Here is an 18,501-nt window from a genome sequence, read left to right on the forward strand (position 1 = left end):
GTGTTCTCTTCAATTTCTCTTATCAGTGTTTTGTCATTTTTGTTGTAGAGATCTTTCACCTTTGTTAAATTTATTCCTAGGTATTGAATAGTTTTGTAGCAATTGTAAATGCAAATACTTTATTGGTTTCTTTTTCAGCTAGTTCACTATTAGTGTATAGAAATGCTACTGATTTTTGTAGTTGATTTTGTGTCCTGCAAATTTACTGAATTTATTGATCAGATCTTAGAGTTAAAAAAAACAAACAGTGGCATCTTGAGGTTTTTCTTTATATAAGATCATGTCATGTGCAAAGAGGGACAGTTTGGTCTCCTCTTTTCCAGTGTGGTTGCCTTAAATTTCTTTCTCTTGCCTGATCGCTCTGGCTAGGACTCCCAGTACTAAGTTGAATGAGAGTTGTGAAAGTGGGCCATTGTCTACCAAAGCCAGACAATGGCAGAACAAAAAAAAATAAAACTACAGGCAAATACTCCTGATAAACACAGATGCAAAAATCCTCAACAAAATACTAGCAAACAAAAGCCAGTAATATATCAAAAATATAATACACCATGATCAAATGGGATTTATCCCAGGGATTTAATGATGGTTTTACATGTGCAAATCAATAAATGTGATACATCACATTAACAGAATGAAGGACAAAAACTGTAAGATCATCTCAATAGACATAGAAAAGGCATTTGATAAAATGTAACATCCCTTTATAAAAAAATACTCTTAAAAATTATGCACAAATGCTGGTCTGGTACAGGGATTTTTAATTTTCAGGGACCTGTGAACTTGAAGAAAAAACCCTTTATTTTTACTAACCTCTAACTGAAATGTAATATATCCCCCAATTATAGGGACACTGTAGGCAATGAATCCGTATTAGGAGTGCCTGTGACTTCATTGCTAATAGAAACCACAGATCTTTTCATTTCTTCTTGCCAAAAATAAAAAAAAAATATATGCATAAAAGGAACATACCTCAACACACTAAAGACCGTATGTGACAAACCCACAGCTCACATCCTACTGACTGGGGAAAAGCTGAAAGCCTTTCCACTAAGAACTAGAAAAAGACAAGAAGAACCTGTTTCTTGTGTTGTTGTTTTTTGTTGTTGTTGAGACAGGGTCTCACTCTGTCACCCAGGCTAGAGTGCAGTGGTGCGATCTCAGCTTACTGCAACCTCTGCCTCCTGGGCTCAAGTGAGTCTTTCACCCCAGCCACCTGAGTAGGTGGGATGACAGGTGTGTGCCACTATACCCAGCTAATTTTTGTATTTTTAGTAAAGATGGGGTTTCCCATGTTGGCCAGGCTGGCCTTGTACTCCTGACCTTATGTTATCCACCCACCTCAGCCTCCCAAAGTGTTGGGATTACAGGTGTGAGCTACGATGACTGGCTGAATATTTCTTGTTTTATTATATTGATATTTGTGTATGTGTTGTAACAGTTGCTTCTTTTAATGTTATGGATTGATTGGCTTTTTTAGGGAAGGAGTTTTTTTCTATAGCTCTATCTCTATTGTTGCTAGGGAAAGGTGCTTTGGCTTTGATTCTGGGTGGGTGCAGTAGTGTAGTCTCCGTATGATTTATTCACCTTTACTCAGACTGGTTTCCTGACTTCTGAGTGGTGTAGGCTGCAATTGTTATTGGAGGCTGTGACAAGACTTTGCTGGGGATGGATATGCCAGATGGGCTGGTCCTCTGGAATCAGTAGTAGCAGTGGCATTCTAGGAATGCCAGTCTTTGTGCTCCCTTGGGCCTCTAGGTGGTATGCTTGGGTGCTGGCTGTGCCAGTAACCGACCAAGTGGGTGAGTCCTTGGATCCCCCAGGTGATGTGTGAGGAGTTGACAGTGGTAGCAGCAGTGGTATGCCAATCCTTGCACCACTTAGCAGCATATATGGCTTTTAGTGATGGCAGCAGGCTTGATAGGCTAGTCCCTAGACCTCCTGGTGGTGTACAGTGATGGGTAGCACTCGTGGCAGGATAGGCTAGGCTTTACTCTGGAGAACTGTCCTGTATACTATAAAATATTTACCAGCATCCCTGTTCTTTAGCCAGTAAATGCCAGCAACATCACATGGGAACTTGTTAGAAATTCAGTTTCACAGCCCCTGCTGAGTCTAGAAACCAAGGTGATGTGGCCAAGCAGTGTGTGCTTTAACAGCCCTCAGGTGATTCCACTGCCTTGGTAGATTGCAAGGTTATCCCTACCCCCCAGCCCCCGACTCCCTATGCCCCATCCCCCCACTCCCTACCCCCCATCCCCACACTCAACCCCCCTAACCTCCCCACCCCCCACCCCAGAAAGAACCTGTATTAGTCAGAGTTCTCTAAAGGGACAGAACTAATAGGGTATGTGTGTGTATATACATATATATATATATATATATATATATATATGTATATATGAAGGGGAGTTTATTAGGAGAATTGACTCACATGATCACAAGGTGAAGTCCCACACTAAGCCATCTGCAAGCTGAGGAGCCAGGAAGGCAGTCTGAGTCCTAAAACCTCAAAAGTAGGGAAACCAACAGTGCAGCCTTCAGTCTGTGGTCAAAGGCCTGAGAGCCCCTGGCAAAGCATGGGTGTAAGACCAAGAGTCCCAAAACTGAAGAACTCAGAATCTGATGTTCAAGGGCAGGAAGCATTCAGCATAGGAGAAAGATGGAAACCAGAAGACTCAGCCTGTCTAGCCCTTCCATGTTCCTCTGCCTGCTTTTATCCTAGTTGCACTGACAGCTGATTAGATGATACCCACCTAGATTGAGGGTTGGTCTGTCTCTCCTGGTCCAGTTACTCAAATGTTAATCTTCTTTGGCAACACCCTTACAGACACAGCTAGGAACAATACTTTGCATCCTTCAATCCAGTCACGTTGATAATAGGGTGTCACATCACAGAACCGTTATTATCACTATATGGTTAACTAGCATAATGGCAAATTTATGCTTATTGACCAATTAGTAATTATAGAGCTTAATCTTTTTAAGGTAGTTTTAGCCAGGCCATTCAGAGAGATGTGTATGTACTTCACACATTTATGAAAAAGAACACCAGCTGGGAAGAGTATTTGAACTGAAATGGGACTACAAAAGGCAGTCTCCAGTGAGAGATAGACTTTGTTTCAATAAAAAGAATAGATTTTAGTAAAATGCTGTCTGAAAATGAAGAGGACCTTGTAAAAGGTACAGAATGACCCCTTTTAGAAGTATTGAGCAAGGGTTAGATGTTAGTTAAGATGGAGCTTTCAGTAGCAATGCAGGATAAAGAGAATGGCAGACATACACCCTTAAGCATCCTTTCCAGGTTTTGTGTTTTAGGGTTTTTTATCTTTTTTCCCCGTGTGGCAGGTAGCCCTCATCTTCTTTGATAGTTATTTGGTGCTTTCTGGAATTTAGCAGTTTTCCTACATGTATGGTCTTTGGCCTTTCCCAGGAACTAGCATGTGCACTCCAGTGTGGGATTCTTTCCTGTGTAGTTCTCTACTGCCTTTTTGGAAACAGCACTGTATGATCACATTGACAGGAGTTCCTCTTAATATCTGCTTATTTTCAGAAAGAAGTTATTTTTCATTCTTGTTTTAAATGTTATTATCTGGATCTGGCCTGTTATGCTCTTCTTTTGGCGTGAAGAGAATAGAGGGGATTTCTATGATGGGTTTTAAATAAGGAACATTTGTAACTTAAACCTTTGGAAGACAGCTCACATGAAACTGGCTGCCTGCCACAGGAGTAATTTAGATCTCTCTACCTTGTTGTCAGGAGCCTGGAACAGAGATTTTTTGCATTGGATATGAGATTAGATTGACTTTTAAGGGCTCTCTCTGACTTTCAAGTTTTAATCAGAAGTCTCAGCTTTTTTTTTTTCCTCCAGGATTAGATTTAACAATCTAAACCTAACTCTAACATTGGTACATAGTGCCCAAGAAATGTTGCTCAAGTAAAATGAATTTGGAAATATTCTTCATGGTATCCTCTTTTTTCTCTTGCAGTTAAAAGGGCCAAATTCCAGGGTTCACCAGGTAAGGCTAGCCTTCTATTAAATCTTTTCCTCTTGTATTTTCTGTTATTTTAAAGCAATTTTTAAAAATCATTAATTCATTGATCAAATTCAGTAATTTAATTTATTATTTCACTAGATTAATGAAATCATTAATCTAGTGAAAAATTAGTTTTATTACCCCTTGGCTAACCCAATTCTACTTCTCAATAATAACTATATATCCAGAGGTTTTAATATACCTTTTCAGAATTTTTCACAGAAAATATATCTAGAGATTTTGATATACATTTTCAGACTTTTTCTCAGATATAAGTTTTCCATGTTGATAAGTACAAAACTACACAATTTTTCTCAGAAAAAGTCTGAAATAGGGTAAAAGGATAAATATTGACAATAAATGGATAAATATTGAAATATCAGTGTATCAGGTCTTGCAGTTCATGAATCTGTTTCAGTTTGAGAGTATGTGTATGTGTATCTATGGAGCATATATAAAATTTCTTAAAATTTTAAATATACAAATAGACCATGTGAAACATACCTTACGCAACCAGCTTTTCCTCCCTAGCAACACATCATGAAAGTGTAAGAGAGTGTGTGTGTGTGTGTGTGTGTGTGTGTGTGTCTAGTTCATTCTTTTAAGGTGCTATACAGAATTTTGTTGTAGATTTGTGCCCTGATTAATAGGTCCCTGATCGATTAATATTAATATTTAGGTTCCCAAGTTTCTGCTATTACAAACAATAAGTGTTCTTGTGCACTTCTTATTGCTTGCTTTTGCAAATGTCTCTATGTACTAGAGTCAGAAATAAATTGGTGGGTCAAAGGTATATATATTTTTAAAAAATTTGGTAACTCCTGCCAAATTGTTCTTCTGCAGGTTTTTACTATGTATACTGAGAACAAAAGGTGGTGAACATTTATTTTCCCAAATCCTTATTAACATCCAAATATGAAATTTAAAAATCTTTGTTCATCTTAAGATGAAAACTGGTATTTCCATATTTTAATATGCATTTCCTCAATTTTGAATGTCACTTAGGAAGACTTCCTCTGGTTACTGCTGGAGAAGAAGAGAGGGGAGCTGGGAGGTTACTGGAAATATATGAATATGCTTGGGAACCCAGGAAAATCTGAAAAACTGGACCTTGGGTGCAACAGTAATGAAAGCAGTTTCTGAGCCTACTACTCTCTCTGCTGGCTCTGGGTTAGGACTTCTCTTTTCTGAGAATCCACTCTGTTGTTTCTCTCCCAGCTGGTTTTCTATGCTTACCCATCTTGCACCCATAATAGCTGCTTCAATGGAATTTATACCCCTTCTTTCTAGCTTCAGCACCAACCACCAATTGTCAATATTTATCCTTTTACCCTATTTAAAATCTTTGAGAAGGAATCAGGTTGGTTTCAGCTTTTGGCCAGCTCATGGACTGGCTACTCTTGGTCTATTTACTCTTGTTCTTGTCAGTATGTTAGGGGTGGAGTACACAATAATAATGTGATATAAAACATAGTTCAGTGGCCTACTGCAGTGGTGCTACTACTGGATATGGATGGAGATTCTCCTTCCATGGGCCTTTATCTTCATATATCTTTAATATAATTATAAGTTTTCCATGTTGATAAGTATAAAACTACACAATTTTAAATGATATTTTTAAAAAAGATTACCTTCAGCTGAAATCGTATGACAGATCCCATTTTCTCACATCTTCTCTAACATTAGGTAATCATGTTAAGCAATGTTTGCCAGTTTGATGAGTCAAAAGTGATAGTTTGCTATTTTTTCCTTTTATTAAATTAGGATTAATTTCTTACATAGAAAAGCAAACCCTCAGTTCAGTGCCCCTAATCATGGCTGATGTGGATGTAGTTAGCAAGTACCAAATGTGCTATAGTAAAGCATCAGGTGAGATGCCTCAGTTTGAAGTTTCAGGCCACCACCTTTGTTTAGTACTCAACTTGTACTCTCAGGTTAGAGAATTTCCTTTTCTCAACTCTGTGATGATATTTCTTTTTTTGGCTAGGTGCAGTGGCTCATGCCTGTAATCCCGGCACTTTGGGAGGCTGAGATGGGTAGATCACTTGAGGTCAGGTATTTGAGACAAGCCTGGCCAACTTGGTAAAACCCCATCTCTACTAGTAAAACAATTAGTTGGGTATGGTGGTGCACACCTGTAATTCCAGCACTTGGGTGGCTGAGGCACGAGAATTGCTTGAACCTAGGAGATAGATGTTGTAGTGAGTGAAGATCGTGCCACTGGACTCCGGCCTTGGTGACATGGCAAGACCCTGTCTCAAAAAAAAAAAAAAAAAAAAAATTCTTTTTCTGTAACTTGTGCTTTAGGCCAAACCGAATAGATCAAGATTGAAATCTACTTTCTTTGTGAAGATCTTTTCTTAATTCTTGCCCCAGTCAACAGCTCTGCAGTTCCTTACCACTTTTTCTTTTTTCCTTCTGGTACTTATCTCTTTCTACATCTTATTAAATTTATGTACCTTATCTTTCCTAGTAGATCAATTAGATTTGGATATTGCCCCCTAGACTGCAAGTGAGCTATAAAATCAATTTAGTAGTTTAGGATTTCCATAGAAATAGATTAAATAAATTAGAAAAGAAAATATTAATTTATCATATCTTGTATTCATGCATCTGTCTCAGTTTTAGAGTGTGTATGCATATCTGTTGGGTCATAGATACAATTTCTTAAAATTCAGAAAACAGTATTTGAGATTATGCTCTTGAAGATAGTGTGTAGTTTTATAATTTTAGCAACTCTACTATGTCTTGAATGAGGCTATATTGTACAATATATAGCTTCATTTTTTTCTTGCGTATGTAATACTTTAATTTCTATATTAATTCCAAGACCTTTGTGAGATTGGTTAACAATCTGAGCACTAAATATTATGTCTCCATTTTGCATTTTTTTTCAAAGATAAATTTAACACATATGTGACCCTGAAAGTTCAGAATGTGAAGAGTACAACTGTAGCAGTTCGTGGTGATCAGCCTTCCTGGGAACAGGATTTCATGTTGTAAGTATTCTGCAGCAGCAGTGTGCCTACACATTTCATAATCTTTTTAAGATAATTGCATTGGATGAAACAATTAGAAAATTTTTTTATTTTTGAGATTTATAAAATGTACTGGTACTGTTAAATACCCTTTTGAAAACTGTGGAGTTATAGAAATAAGTGAGTTAAAGAAATTTTGTTTTTTCGTGGTTTTGTAATTTGTTCTTAGAGATGAATAATAATGCAGGTAAACTCCCAATTGATTTGTGTCAGTGAAAATACTACATAGTCAGATTTTCTCAATGGTCAGAATTATTTAGCATGACATTAAACATAACTTCATCTTTCTTTGATTTTTAGAAGGCTCCTTGAAGGAATGTGGCCATGCATGTGAGAGACTGTATCTTTGTGTGTACCTAAGTCATCTGTTTCAGAGGCTGAAGATTTCTGTGCTTATAATCCTTTTGCTTTATGGAGTAAAATGTCCTATATTTAATTAATTAAAATGAATAAATATTAGTAGAATTTCTTGTGTACCACAAAGTTTAGTATATTATGATTTAAACTTTGGCTTTAAGAACTTGATATTTCTTTCTTTCCTCCCCTTAAATTTCGGGAATTTTTTGTCCCTGTTCTAGAAAAGGGGAGAAAAGTATAGAATATATTCAAGAACTAGGAAAATCATTTAGCTTTCTAGGATGCTAATTTCCTTATCTGTAAAGGTTTACTTCTCTCACAAGATTATGCTTGTTTTTTTGGGAGTTGGAGGTGGGCATGAAGGGGCTGAATGAGAAAAAGCATTGAAATTGCTGTGATATTTGAAACTGAACTGAAATCGATTTTCTTGTTTTATAGTGCAGCTCAGAGGGACATAGGGATGGTTATTATTTTTATGGGGAGACATTTCCAATCCTCTGGGCTCTTAATATATTGCTGCTTTTTTTTTTTTTTTTTTTTTTTTTAAGACAGGATCTCAGTCTGTCACCCATGTTAGAGTACAGTGATATGATTATAGTTCAGCGTAGCCTCTAGTTCCTGGGCGCAAGCAATCTTCCTGCCTTAGCCTCCTGAGTAGTGGAAACTACAAGCATGTACCACCACACCCTGGCTAATGTTTGTATTTTTTGTAAAGATGGAGTTTCACTATGTTGCCCAGGCTGATCTCAAACTCCTGGGCTCAAGGAGTTCTCCCACTTTGGCCTCCCAGAGTGCTGGGATTACAGGTGTGGGCCACTGCATCTGGCCTATATTGCTTCCTATAGGACCATTATTGTGATACTTAAAGGCAAGGATTATGAGGTTTTGGGCTGGGACAATAGCAGAAGACATAGAAAAGGATGAATAGAAGATCTTCAGTAAGTAGAACCAAAAGATTTGGTTGGAAGATGGGGTGGGTGGTATGCCAGTCATTAGGATAGGGATTAATATAAGATCAGTTATGGACAATCTTATATTTGAGATTCTTATAGGGCATATAGGAAGGAGAAGTACAGAAGATAGTTAGAAACCTGAAGCCGGCACTCAGGGAAGACGTCTACTTTGGAGAAATATTTTGGTCATTTGAAGCCATAGGTGAAGATGAGAAGGCTTAGGGAGAGAATGTGTATGGTGGTAAAGGAACTGGGGTAGAAGCTGGAGAGTAGCAGCATTTACTGAGGGAACAGAGGAGACTAAAAAGGATTGAACAGAGAGGTAAGAGAGCCAGGAGATAATGGTGTCTTGGAAACTGAGGGAGAACTGGGCTTCAAACAGAAGAAGGCCAATGGTGTTATGTTTCTTATTGGTTGCCTGTCTCTCAAGATTATATAAGCCTCATATATTCCCTCTCTCAGCGACAGTGACATGAGACCTGTGAGACAGGAAACCAGCAATGGAGTAAGCACCTGTTTCCTTCTTTATACATGCAGTGTGCAGAGTCAGCTACTTATGGTTTATAAAAGTCTCTTTCCATGCCAGTATGTTAGCCATAGTCCCGGCTTTGGTATCCTAGCACTTCCAGTTCACTATAACCATTACTTCCAGTTATAACTCTTCCTGTCATGTAAAGCACGGTGATCTCTGGAGCCTCTCATCAGCCTAGCTAGCCTTATTCTTATGTGTTTATTTTCCAATTTCCCATAGCACTTCCCCTTTCAACCCTGCTGTGATATGTGTGAATTTTCTTCCCTGTCTCCCACATTGAGATGCTATGTGAATTTTGCCCTCTCTTCTTTTACATGTGGGTTTTATTAGCTACTTTCTCTACTTTTCTGCTCTTCCTACTCCTTATTCCTCCTATCCTGTCCTATTATATTTATTATTTTTTTTGTTCACTCCTTGCAGAACTCTGTCTACTACCCTGTTCTTTTGTCACTGGAAACTTCATTGCTGGTTTCCTTGTCTTCTGTTCTCCTTTTTCCTTCTCCATGATGTATTATGTGGCAATATCTAATATCCATTTTGGTATTTCTTATATTATTTGTTTTTAATATTTCCATATCTTGTTTTTAGGACTAGATTGTTCATTTCTTTTTTTTTTTTTTTTTTTTGAGACAGAGTTTTGCTCTTGTTACCCAGGCTGGAGTGCAATGGCGCGATCTCGGCTCACCGCAACCTCCTGGGTTCAGGCAATTCTCCTGCCTCAGCCTCCTGAGTAGCTGGGATTACAGGCACACGCCACCATGCCCAGCTAATTTTTTTTGTATTTTTAGTAGAGACGGGGTTTCACCATGTTGACCAGGACAGTCTCGATCTCTTGACCTCGTGATCCACCCGCCTCGGCCTCCCAAAGTGCTGGTATTACAGGCTTGAGCCACCGCGCCCGGCCTAGATTGTTCATTTCTTAAGAGTAAGGGCATCTTTACCATTTGTGTGAATTTGTATAGCCCAGAGTCTTCTATACACATGTTTATGTATATTGTTGATTGATTTAATTATCAGAAAAGAAACTTCCCTAGGGTCCTAGGTCTGAAGCATAAATAGAGCTCTCAGACTTCTCTTAGCTGGGCCTGCTGAGCAAATGTAGGTGAGATGAGAAGCTTCTTAGAGAATATATATTCATTGTTTGGGCCTTCTCCCCAGAGAGTTCTCCGAAGAACAGATTTTCTTCTTTATCTGTTCAAGTCAAGCTGTTAAAGACCTCTGGCTATTTCTTCTGTCTGTAAGCTGGAGATGCTATTTGGGAGTTGCTATGGGAATATTACATATGTATCCCCAAGCAATTTTTCTTTTCTTTTTTTTTTTTAAATTTATTATGTTGTGAGACAGGGTCTTACTTTGTTGCCCAGGCTGGAATGCAATGGCACCATCTCGGCTCACTACAGCCTTGATCTCCTCGGCTCAAGTGATTCTCCTGCCTCAGCCTCCTAGTGTATGTCTGTAGTGCCTAATTAAAATTTTGTTTTTAATGTCTAGCTAATTAAAAATTTGTTTTTTAGTAGACACGAGGTTTGCCTTGTTGCCCAGGCTGGTCTCGAACTCCTGGACTCAAGTGATCCTCCCACCTCAGCCTCCCAACATGTTGGGATTACAGGCATAAGACATTGCACCTGGCCCAAGCAATTTTTCTATTCCATATTCAAATGAAGGATAAGTCTGATGGATTTGAGAATGTTACATGTATTTTCCAAGACTAATTATTTAATGAGACTGAATTAAACTATGTGACAAAAAGCTTAGTTTCCCCACTGTGAACACTGTAACTTAGTGGCTAGGTTTATTCATCTACTTTGTGGCATTGAACAGCTCTCCAGATAGCTTAGATGTTTTTGGACAGAAAACTTGAGTCCTATATTACGTTTCTTCTCCAAAGCACCAAGTCATATGTCTTGTAAGTGCTCAGGAAATATTAATTAAATTAATAAATTAGTACCTTCTATGCTATACTATATTTATATGAAAGAGACAAATTTTCTTTGCTTTATTCATTTTCAACACCTGACATGAATTATATGGCTGTAATTCTATATCTCAAACTGTGAATCTGAGAACATTTATAGTACAACAAGAACCCAAGCTTTCTCTAAAGTACAAACTTGAAACTTCTACTTTTGATGAATAGCTGTTGTTTTCCTGAGAATGCCTTTCTGCTTTCTCTGCTGGAATTGGTCTTTTCTCATCTTTCTTGTATTACCCCTCAAGTAAACTTGTGTTTCAATAAGAGCTTCCTGAAGAATGTTTTTAGCATTAACACAAGTACTGTTTGCATATTCTAGTTTAAGACTGGGATTATGTTTGAGTTAGTCCTTCCAAGCAGATATTCTACCATGTATGGCACTGCTTTTAAAGAGTGCTTATCTGGCTCTTTCTGGAATGATTTCTTTTTGAAATTTTTCCCCTGGTTATTATTATAGGAAAATCATTATATTTATCATCCCATGGTAATGATTTTACTTATAAGTGATAGTGCCTAGTTTAATAATGATTAATGAGTCCTCCAGGGACTGAGTGGTATGAACTAGCACACTCTAGAGCCCCTCACTTGCCTCTGACAACGTGTTTCTGTCAAACTTATATGTTCTCAGGGACCCTACTTCTACCTGGACTCCCTTTCATAAATCCCTCCCCCCAACCTTTTTTTGGGTGGGATGGAGTCTGACCCTGTCACCCAGGCTGGAGTGCAATGGTGCGATCTTGGCTCTGCCTCTGGGGTTCAAGTGATTCTTGTGCCTCAGCCTCCCAAGTAACTGGGATTATAGGTGTGCACCACCTTGCCCAGCTAATTTTTGTATTTTTAGTAGAGACAGGTTTTGCCATGTTGACCAAGCTGGTCTTAAATTCCTGACCTCAGGTGATCCATGTGCCTCCCAAAGTGCTGGGATTACAGGCTTGAGCCACCATGCCCAGCCTCATGAACCTTGTAAAGCAGACTTACCTTTCCTAAAAGTTTCCAGTATGCAGTGCATGGTTTAAGTTGAAGCAGTGTTAGTTAACAATAAAACATATAAAACTGTTGCCTATGGGTGAAAATTGGCAGGTAGGCCTGGCAATAATGTCCTCATTATTTGGCCTCATATTTTGTGAAACTGCACTAGTCTAATCATGATTCTATCTCCAAAGTGGAAAGAACGGATAGACAAAGGCATTTTTCTTTCTTTTTCCCCCCCATCCTCATTGAGATTTAGTTGGTATATAAAAAACTACACATAATTAATGTGTACAATTTAGACATATGTATAAACTTGGTTACCATCACCATAATCAAGGTAATAAATATATTCATCATGTCTAAAAGTTTACTTGTGTCTCCTTTTTTTGTTGTATGTGTGTTAAGAACATTTAATATGAAATCTACCCTCTTAAATTTTGAGGTGTACAATACCTTATTGTTACCTGGAGGCACTATGTAATACAACAGGTCTCTGGAACTTATATAACTGTAGCAAAGGCAGTTTTCTATGTATACCTTAGATTGGTTTTTTGGAGCCTAAAAATGGTTGCAGCATTCTGGAAAATTTTGATTTTCCCTGAAGACAGGATATTGGTGAGAAAACATTCAAAGTTTAGCAAAACAGGGGATGCAGTTGTTTCTTTCATATTGTGTAGCTTTCCTCAAAGGGCTTTCCTCTTTCCTTTAGTGAGATTAGTCGCCTGGACCTGGGTCTAAGTGTGGAAGTATGGAACAAAGGACTGATCTGGGACACCATGGTGGGGACTGTGTGGATTGCACTGAAGACTATTCGTCAGTCGGATGAGGTCAGTCATTGCATTGCCTGTTTGGAAGTATGGTTCCTAGCCCATGCTTCTCCCCATGCTAGCTTCACTTTAGCTAATATTCATCCATGCATCTTGGATTATTCTTCCTCCTTTCTAATTAGAGAGCATGCAACCTGCCTATTCCTAACCTCACTTGAAGATTCAGATGATTTCATTTGATTCTGGTCTACTCTATGTCCTGTGACTAAACTCACAGGCTCCAGAGTACCTCTTCAGCCTTACCAGGTAGACAGCCCCTTCTGAGGTGTGTGTGTGTGCACCTGTGTGTATGTTAACTTAGGGTACTTGTGGTTTTTATGTTCTCCTTTAAGTCACTGCCCTGGGAGGAGTCCCATTAGACTTCCTTAGCCAGCTGGCTGGCTATTCTCTGCTTTGTTTCTTTGAGTTGCCAGTCTCCAAGGAACTAGTTTCAGTGCCCTTCTTCTATATGTAACCCTAATAGAGTTTAAGGAACTACCAGGCTTGGCAATCTGTATTCACACAATCTCTATGCATTACTCCTAGGACTGAACATTTGCCCCACTTTCCTAGACTAGATCATAACTTAGTGTTATTTCTCCATGGACACTTTTGACCTGGGCAAAATTTGTCATATTCTATTTGGTTTTAACATGGATCATGAGTTTTCTCTTGGAATGGGAAAGTTGAAGTTGCCTCTATTTTCTGTATTTCTTTTATAGCGAAGTTTCTACTCCCTGAGGCAGATGGGCAGTAAATTTTCATTGCAGCACCAGTTCACTCCTATTTAGCCAGGAGTGTTAGTAGCTTTTTACTGACTAGAAACAGTGACACAGTCATTAAGAACTGTACAGGTTAAATATTGATCCACAAAGGTCTTAGTTTTAGAGTATGCTGCTCCAGACATTCTGTCCTCGTTAGACCTGCAGAGCTGAGCACAGTGAAAGCTGCTCTCCCTACCAAAGAGGGAGAACAGAAGCCACATGCAGTGGCGGCAGGTGGTGACAGTGGCATGTTTGCCTTATCAGAAGCTCTCAAACAAGGACAGAGAATAAAACCTGACTCTCAAACCAAAAGGGAGCCAGGAAAGATTAAACTTTAATCTTAGATCTTTGTTTCCTAGGAAGGGCCTGGGGAATGGTCCACACTGGAGGCAGAGACATTAATGAAAGATGATGAGATCTGTGGAACTAGAAACCCAACTCCTCATAAAATTTTGCTTGATACACGATTTGAGTTGCCTTTTGGTAAGTCTATTTGATTAAAATTTTAAAAATATTTAATAATTTTTACCATATTGTTTGAAATTGTTTGCTAGTTGTTTCATTAATGTATATTTTGTCACCTCAGCTATCTCCTTTAAGGATATTCTGTCTTCCTTTACCCTTTCTCCCATAACACTTCACCCAGGGAATGGTGCAAAGCAGAATATAGAATGGTGCTCATTAATGAGGCCGGGCGCGGTGGCTCAAGCCTGTAATCCCAGCACTTTGGGAGGCCGAGGTGGGTGGATCACGAGGTCAAGAGATTGAGACCATCCTGGTCAACATGGTGAAACCCCGTCTCTAATAGAAATACAAAAATTTAGCTGGGCATGGTGGTGCGTGCCTATAATCCCAGCTACTCAGGAGGCTGAGGCAGGAGAATTGCCTGAACCCAGGAGGCGGAGGTTGTGGTGAGCCGAGATCGTGCCATTGCACTCCAGCCTGGGTAACAAGAGTGAAACTCTGTCTCAAAAAAAAAAAAAAAAAAAAAAAGAATGGTGCTCATTAAAGAATCTACACTAAAAAACATTCTCTTTAACTCATTTAATTTTGTATGACTATTTGTTATAATGACTTATGAAATATTGGCTTGTTAGATTTATTTTGAAAATAAGCATTTATTGTCTTGAAGTGACTATACCTTCTGATTTGTTAATTTAAGTACTAAAGAGCACTGATAATTAGAATAATTTAAAATGTAAATTAAATCACAATACATGCTCCTGATAAAAATTCAAATAGTAAGGAAATGTACATGGATAAGAAGTTAAAAGTTGGGCCCGGCGCGGTGGCTCAAGCCTGTAATCCTAGCACTTTGGGAGGCCGAGGCGGGTGGATCACGAGGTCAAGAGATCGAGACCATCCTGGTCAATATGGTGAAACCCTGTCTCTACTAAAAATACAAAAAATTAGCTGGGCATGGTGGCGCGCGCCTGTAATCCCAGCTACTCAGGAGGCTGAGGCAGGAGAATTGCCTGAACCCAGGAAGCTGAGGTTGCGGTGAGCCGAGATCGCGCCATTGCACTCCAGCCTGTGAAACTCCATCTCAAAAAAAAAAATGAAGTTAAAAGTTTATTTTCCCAGTTCCTTTAACCTTCTTTGCCTTCCCCAGTGTTAAACTACTGTTGACATTCTTGTATTTTGGTTTAGACAGAAACATATATGACATATATTTTTCCAAAAATTTATTTTGGCAAAATTTGGATCATACTCTGTGTAATATACATACATACACACACACACACACACACACACACACACACATACACACACACTGATAAAGTGTTTTACAAACTACTTAGTCATTTATCCTGGACATTGCTCCATGTTATACTTTAAGATCTATCTTGTTCATCTGAACAGATTTGCCTCTACCATAATTCATTCTTTTTTTTCCCCCTTTTTCTGAGATGGAGTCTTGCTCTGTCGCCCAGGCTGGAGTGCAGTGGTATAATCTTGGCTCACTGCAATCTCTGCCTCCTGGGTTCAAGTGATTCTTGTGCCTCTACCTCCCGAGTAGCTGAGATTACAGGCTTGTGCCACCACACCTGGTTAATTTTTTGTATTTTTTAGTAGAGACAGGGTTTCACCATGTTGGTCAGGCTGGTCTCAAACTCCTGACCTCAAATGATCTGCCCACCTCAGCCTTTCAAAGTGTTGGAATTACAAGCATGAGCCACCATGCCTGGCCTACCGTAATTTATCTAAGTAATCCTTTATTGATTGACATGTAGGTTTTTTCAGTTTTTTTTGATGTTATATACTGCTGACTAACAACTCTGTATATCTTTGCCTATTTTGAGTCTAGAATAAATTTCTTAAAGTGGAATTGCTGGATCAAAGGGTATGTGCATCATTACTTTTCATGGATACTACTGAGTTCCTTGTCCAAAAGATTATACCAATTTATACTCTTATAAATTGTATCTGACGAGTGCCTGTTGCTGTACATCCTTGGCAATCTTTTGTGTTTCCCAATTTTTAATCTTTATTTGCTTATTTTGTATGATATCTTGTTTTAGTTAATTGTTATTAGCTTAATTTTAATTTTTACCATTCACATTAGTGATATTTGCATATCCTATTGTTATTGCTGTTGTTTTATGATATCAGTGTATTTGTGTCTTATATCCTATTTAAGCAAAAAAAGAATGATTTTCCAGCTAGCTCAGAAAGAACTAAACTCAGAACAACTATTACTTCAGAAAAATAGAAAGGAAGACTTTCATGTAGGACTGTAGACCAAGCTGCAAGTGAAGGGAAAAGCAATCGAGGGGAGTGAGTTTTGGTTCAGATACCACAGATATTAGCCATTTTCACCAAATTTTAGTAGATATTCTTGAATAAATGTTTTTTTCATTTGCTGTGTGCACTTAGGACCATTTCCAGAGACTTTAAATGGTTGTTTTTAAATGTAGTATTACTTTTTGTATCACTAATTACAGTCATAAATCTTATATAAAATAGACATTATTCTACTTTTAGTGGTTGATTTTATTTAAAACATCAATAATAATAAAATAACATTTATGGTAAATTATTGTGTGCCAGTGGGCATGTCACTAAGTATTTATGTATGTTAGCTCATTTAATCCTCATTTCAGTCCTTTGAGGCAGACCCAACTATTATTCCCACTTTAGAGATAAGCAAACTAAGGCAGAGAGTATTTAAGTATTTTGGCCATGGTCTGACTCTAGAGCCTGGGCTTTTAATTTTAACTATTTGTATAATACATTTAACACTTCTTGTTGGGTATTTTGGTTGTTTGAAGTTTGTACTGCTATAAATAACACTGCGAGAAACATGCTTGTATCTCTCTTTATTTTTTCTTCTTAAAACTATTTTTGTGGGGTGAGGCAGGAATAAATTTACAATGGTTTAAAAAGCTATCCAGTGAAGAGTCTCTTCAGAAATTCATTCTCTTCCTATAGGCTACCACTATTAATACTTTCTTGTATATCTATATAGATGCTTATATATGTGTGTACACACACACACACGCACACACCCCACCATCTTTTTTTTAAAACGCAAATAGTAGCATATTCTAACACATTCCGTGTGCCTTGCTGTTTTCCACTTAATAAATTTTGGTGAATCATCCCACATCGGAGCATATAGACCCACAGCAGCAGCAGCTCCTCTTCCACCTTGCACCTCCCACTCTCCTTCTTTGTAACAGGTGCATAGTATACCATTTTAGGGATGTACCATATGGATGAAAAAGTGCTATACAAATTACATTGTAGATTATTTGAAGGTGTATGTGTGCATTTTTTAAATAAGGCTTTGAAATATTGTCACCAATTGCTAAAGAGCTAGTTGAAGGGAAGGAGCTGAAGTTTTGGACAGGAGGAACAAAGGAGAAAGGAGAGGGCTATATTTGCTTTATTCATGTGGGCTACTAAAAAGTGTATCTGTTTAAATGTCTCTGAAGTTGACATGATCCATATTGCCTGAGTGTTTCTCTTTTGTGCTGGTTATATGGTCATACTTGATGTTTTCGAAAGGTGAATTTTGGGGAGAAGTTGTTATAGTCAGTTTAAAATACTTGGAAATGAGGATATACCATTATATCATTATTTTAAAAAATTCAAATATTTTCACTTAGAGACTCACTTAACAAATATTTGAGCATCTAATATTTTCCAGGCATAAAACCTATGAGTGTTTTTTTAATAGCTTCTTTTAAAAAAATTTTAATTGTGGTAAAAGACATAACTTAAAATTTAGCATCTTAACCATTTTGAAGTGTACGGTTCACTAGTGTTAAGTACGTTCACATTGTTGTAGAACAGATATCCAGAACTTTTTCACCTTGCAAAACTGAAACTCTGTCCCCATGAAACGACTCCTCATTTCCTCCTCTCCACAGCCACTGACAACCACCATTGTTTCTTTTCTGTGAATCTGACTACTTTAGTTACCTTATGTAAGTGAAATCATACAATATTTATCTTTTTTTATGATGAACTTAATTCACTTAGCGTAACATCCTCAAAGTTCATCCATATTATGGCATGTGGCAGGATTTTCTTCCTTTTTAAGACTGAATTAATGTTCCATTGTATGTAAATCTCTCCTTTTGTTAATTCTTTCATCCATTAGTGGACACTTCAGTTGCTTCAACTCTTGGCTATTGTGAATAATGCTACTAGGAACTTGGGTGTGCAAATATCTCTTTGAAATCCTGCTTTCAGTTCTTTCGTATATATAACCCAAAGAGGGAGAACTGTGTCATATGGTAATTCTACTTTTAACTTTTTAGGGGAGAAAACCTTTGAATTTTGAGCATCTCAATATATCAGCATGTAACTTTTCTTCTTCTTTTTTTTTTTTTTTTTTCTTTTTGAGACGGAGTTTCGCCCTTGTTACCCAGGCTGGAGTGCAATGGCGCGATCTCGGCTCACCGCAACCTCCGCCTCCTGGGCTCAGGCAATTCTCCTGCCTCAGCCTCCTGAGTAGCTGGGATTACAGGCACGTGCCACCATGCCCAGCTAATTTTTTGCACTTTTAGTAGAGACAGGGTTTCACCATGTTGACCAGGATGGTCTCGATCTCTTGACCTC

General features: G+C 38.2%; 1 protein-coding gene across 5 annotated transcripts in view; it reads left to right on the forward strand.

Annotated features, from left to right (window-relative positions):
* The window catches only part of UNC13B (unc-13 homolog B), a 237,284-nt gene that overhangs the window by 64,578 nt on the left and 154,205 nt on the right, over positions 1 to 18,501 (forward strand). For all 5 annotated transcript variants that reach the window (XM_074395019.1, XM_074395017.1, XM_074395018.1 and 2 more), the window contains exons 2-5: positions 3,990 to 4,019; positions 6,937 to 7,036; positions 12,571 to 12,688; positions 13,791 to 13,914. In XM_074395019.1, coding sequence (XP_074251120.1) covers positions 3,990 to 4,019; positions 6,937 to 7,036; positions 12,571 to 12,688; positions 13,791 to 13,914 — 372 coding nt within the window. The remainder of the gene's footprint in view (positions 1 to 3,989; positions 4,020 to 6,936; positions 7,037 to 12,570; positions 12,689 to 13,790; positions 13,915 to 18,501) is intronic.

The sequence above is a fragment of the Saimiri boliviensis genome, chromosome 2 (genome assembly GCF_048565385.1).
Source record: "Saimiri boliviensis isolate mSaiBol1 chromosome 2, mSaiBol1.pri, whole genome shotgun sequence".
NCBI lineage: Eukaryota > Metazoa > Chordata > Mammalia > Primates > Cebidae > Saimiri > Saimiri boliviensis.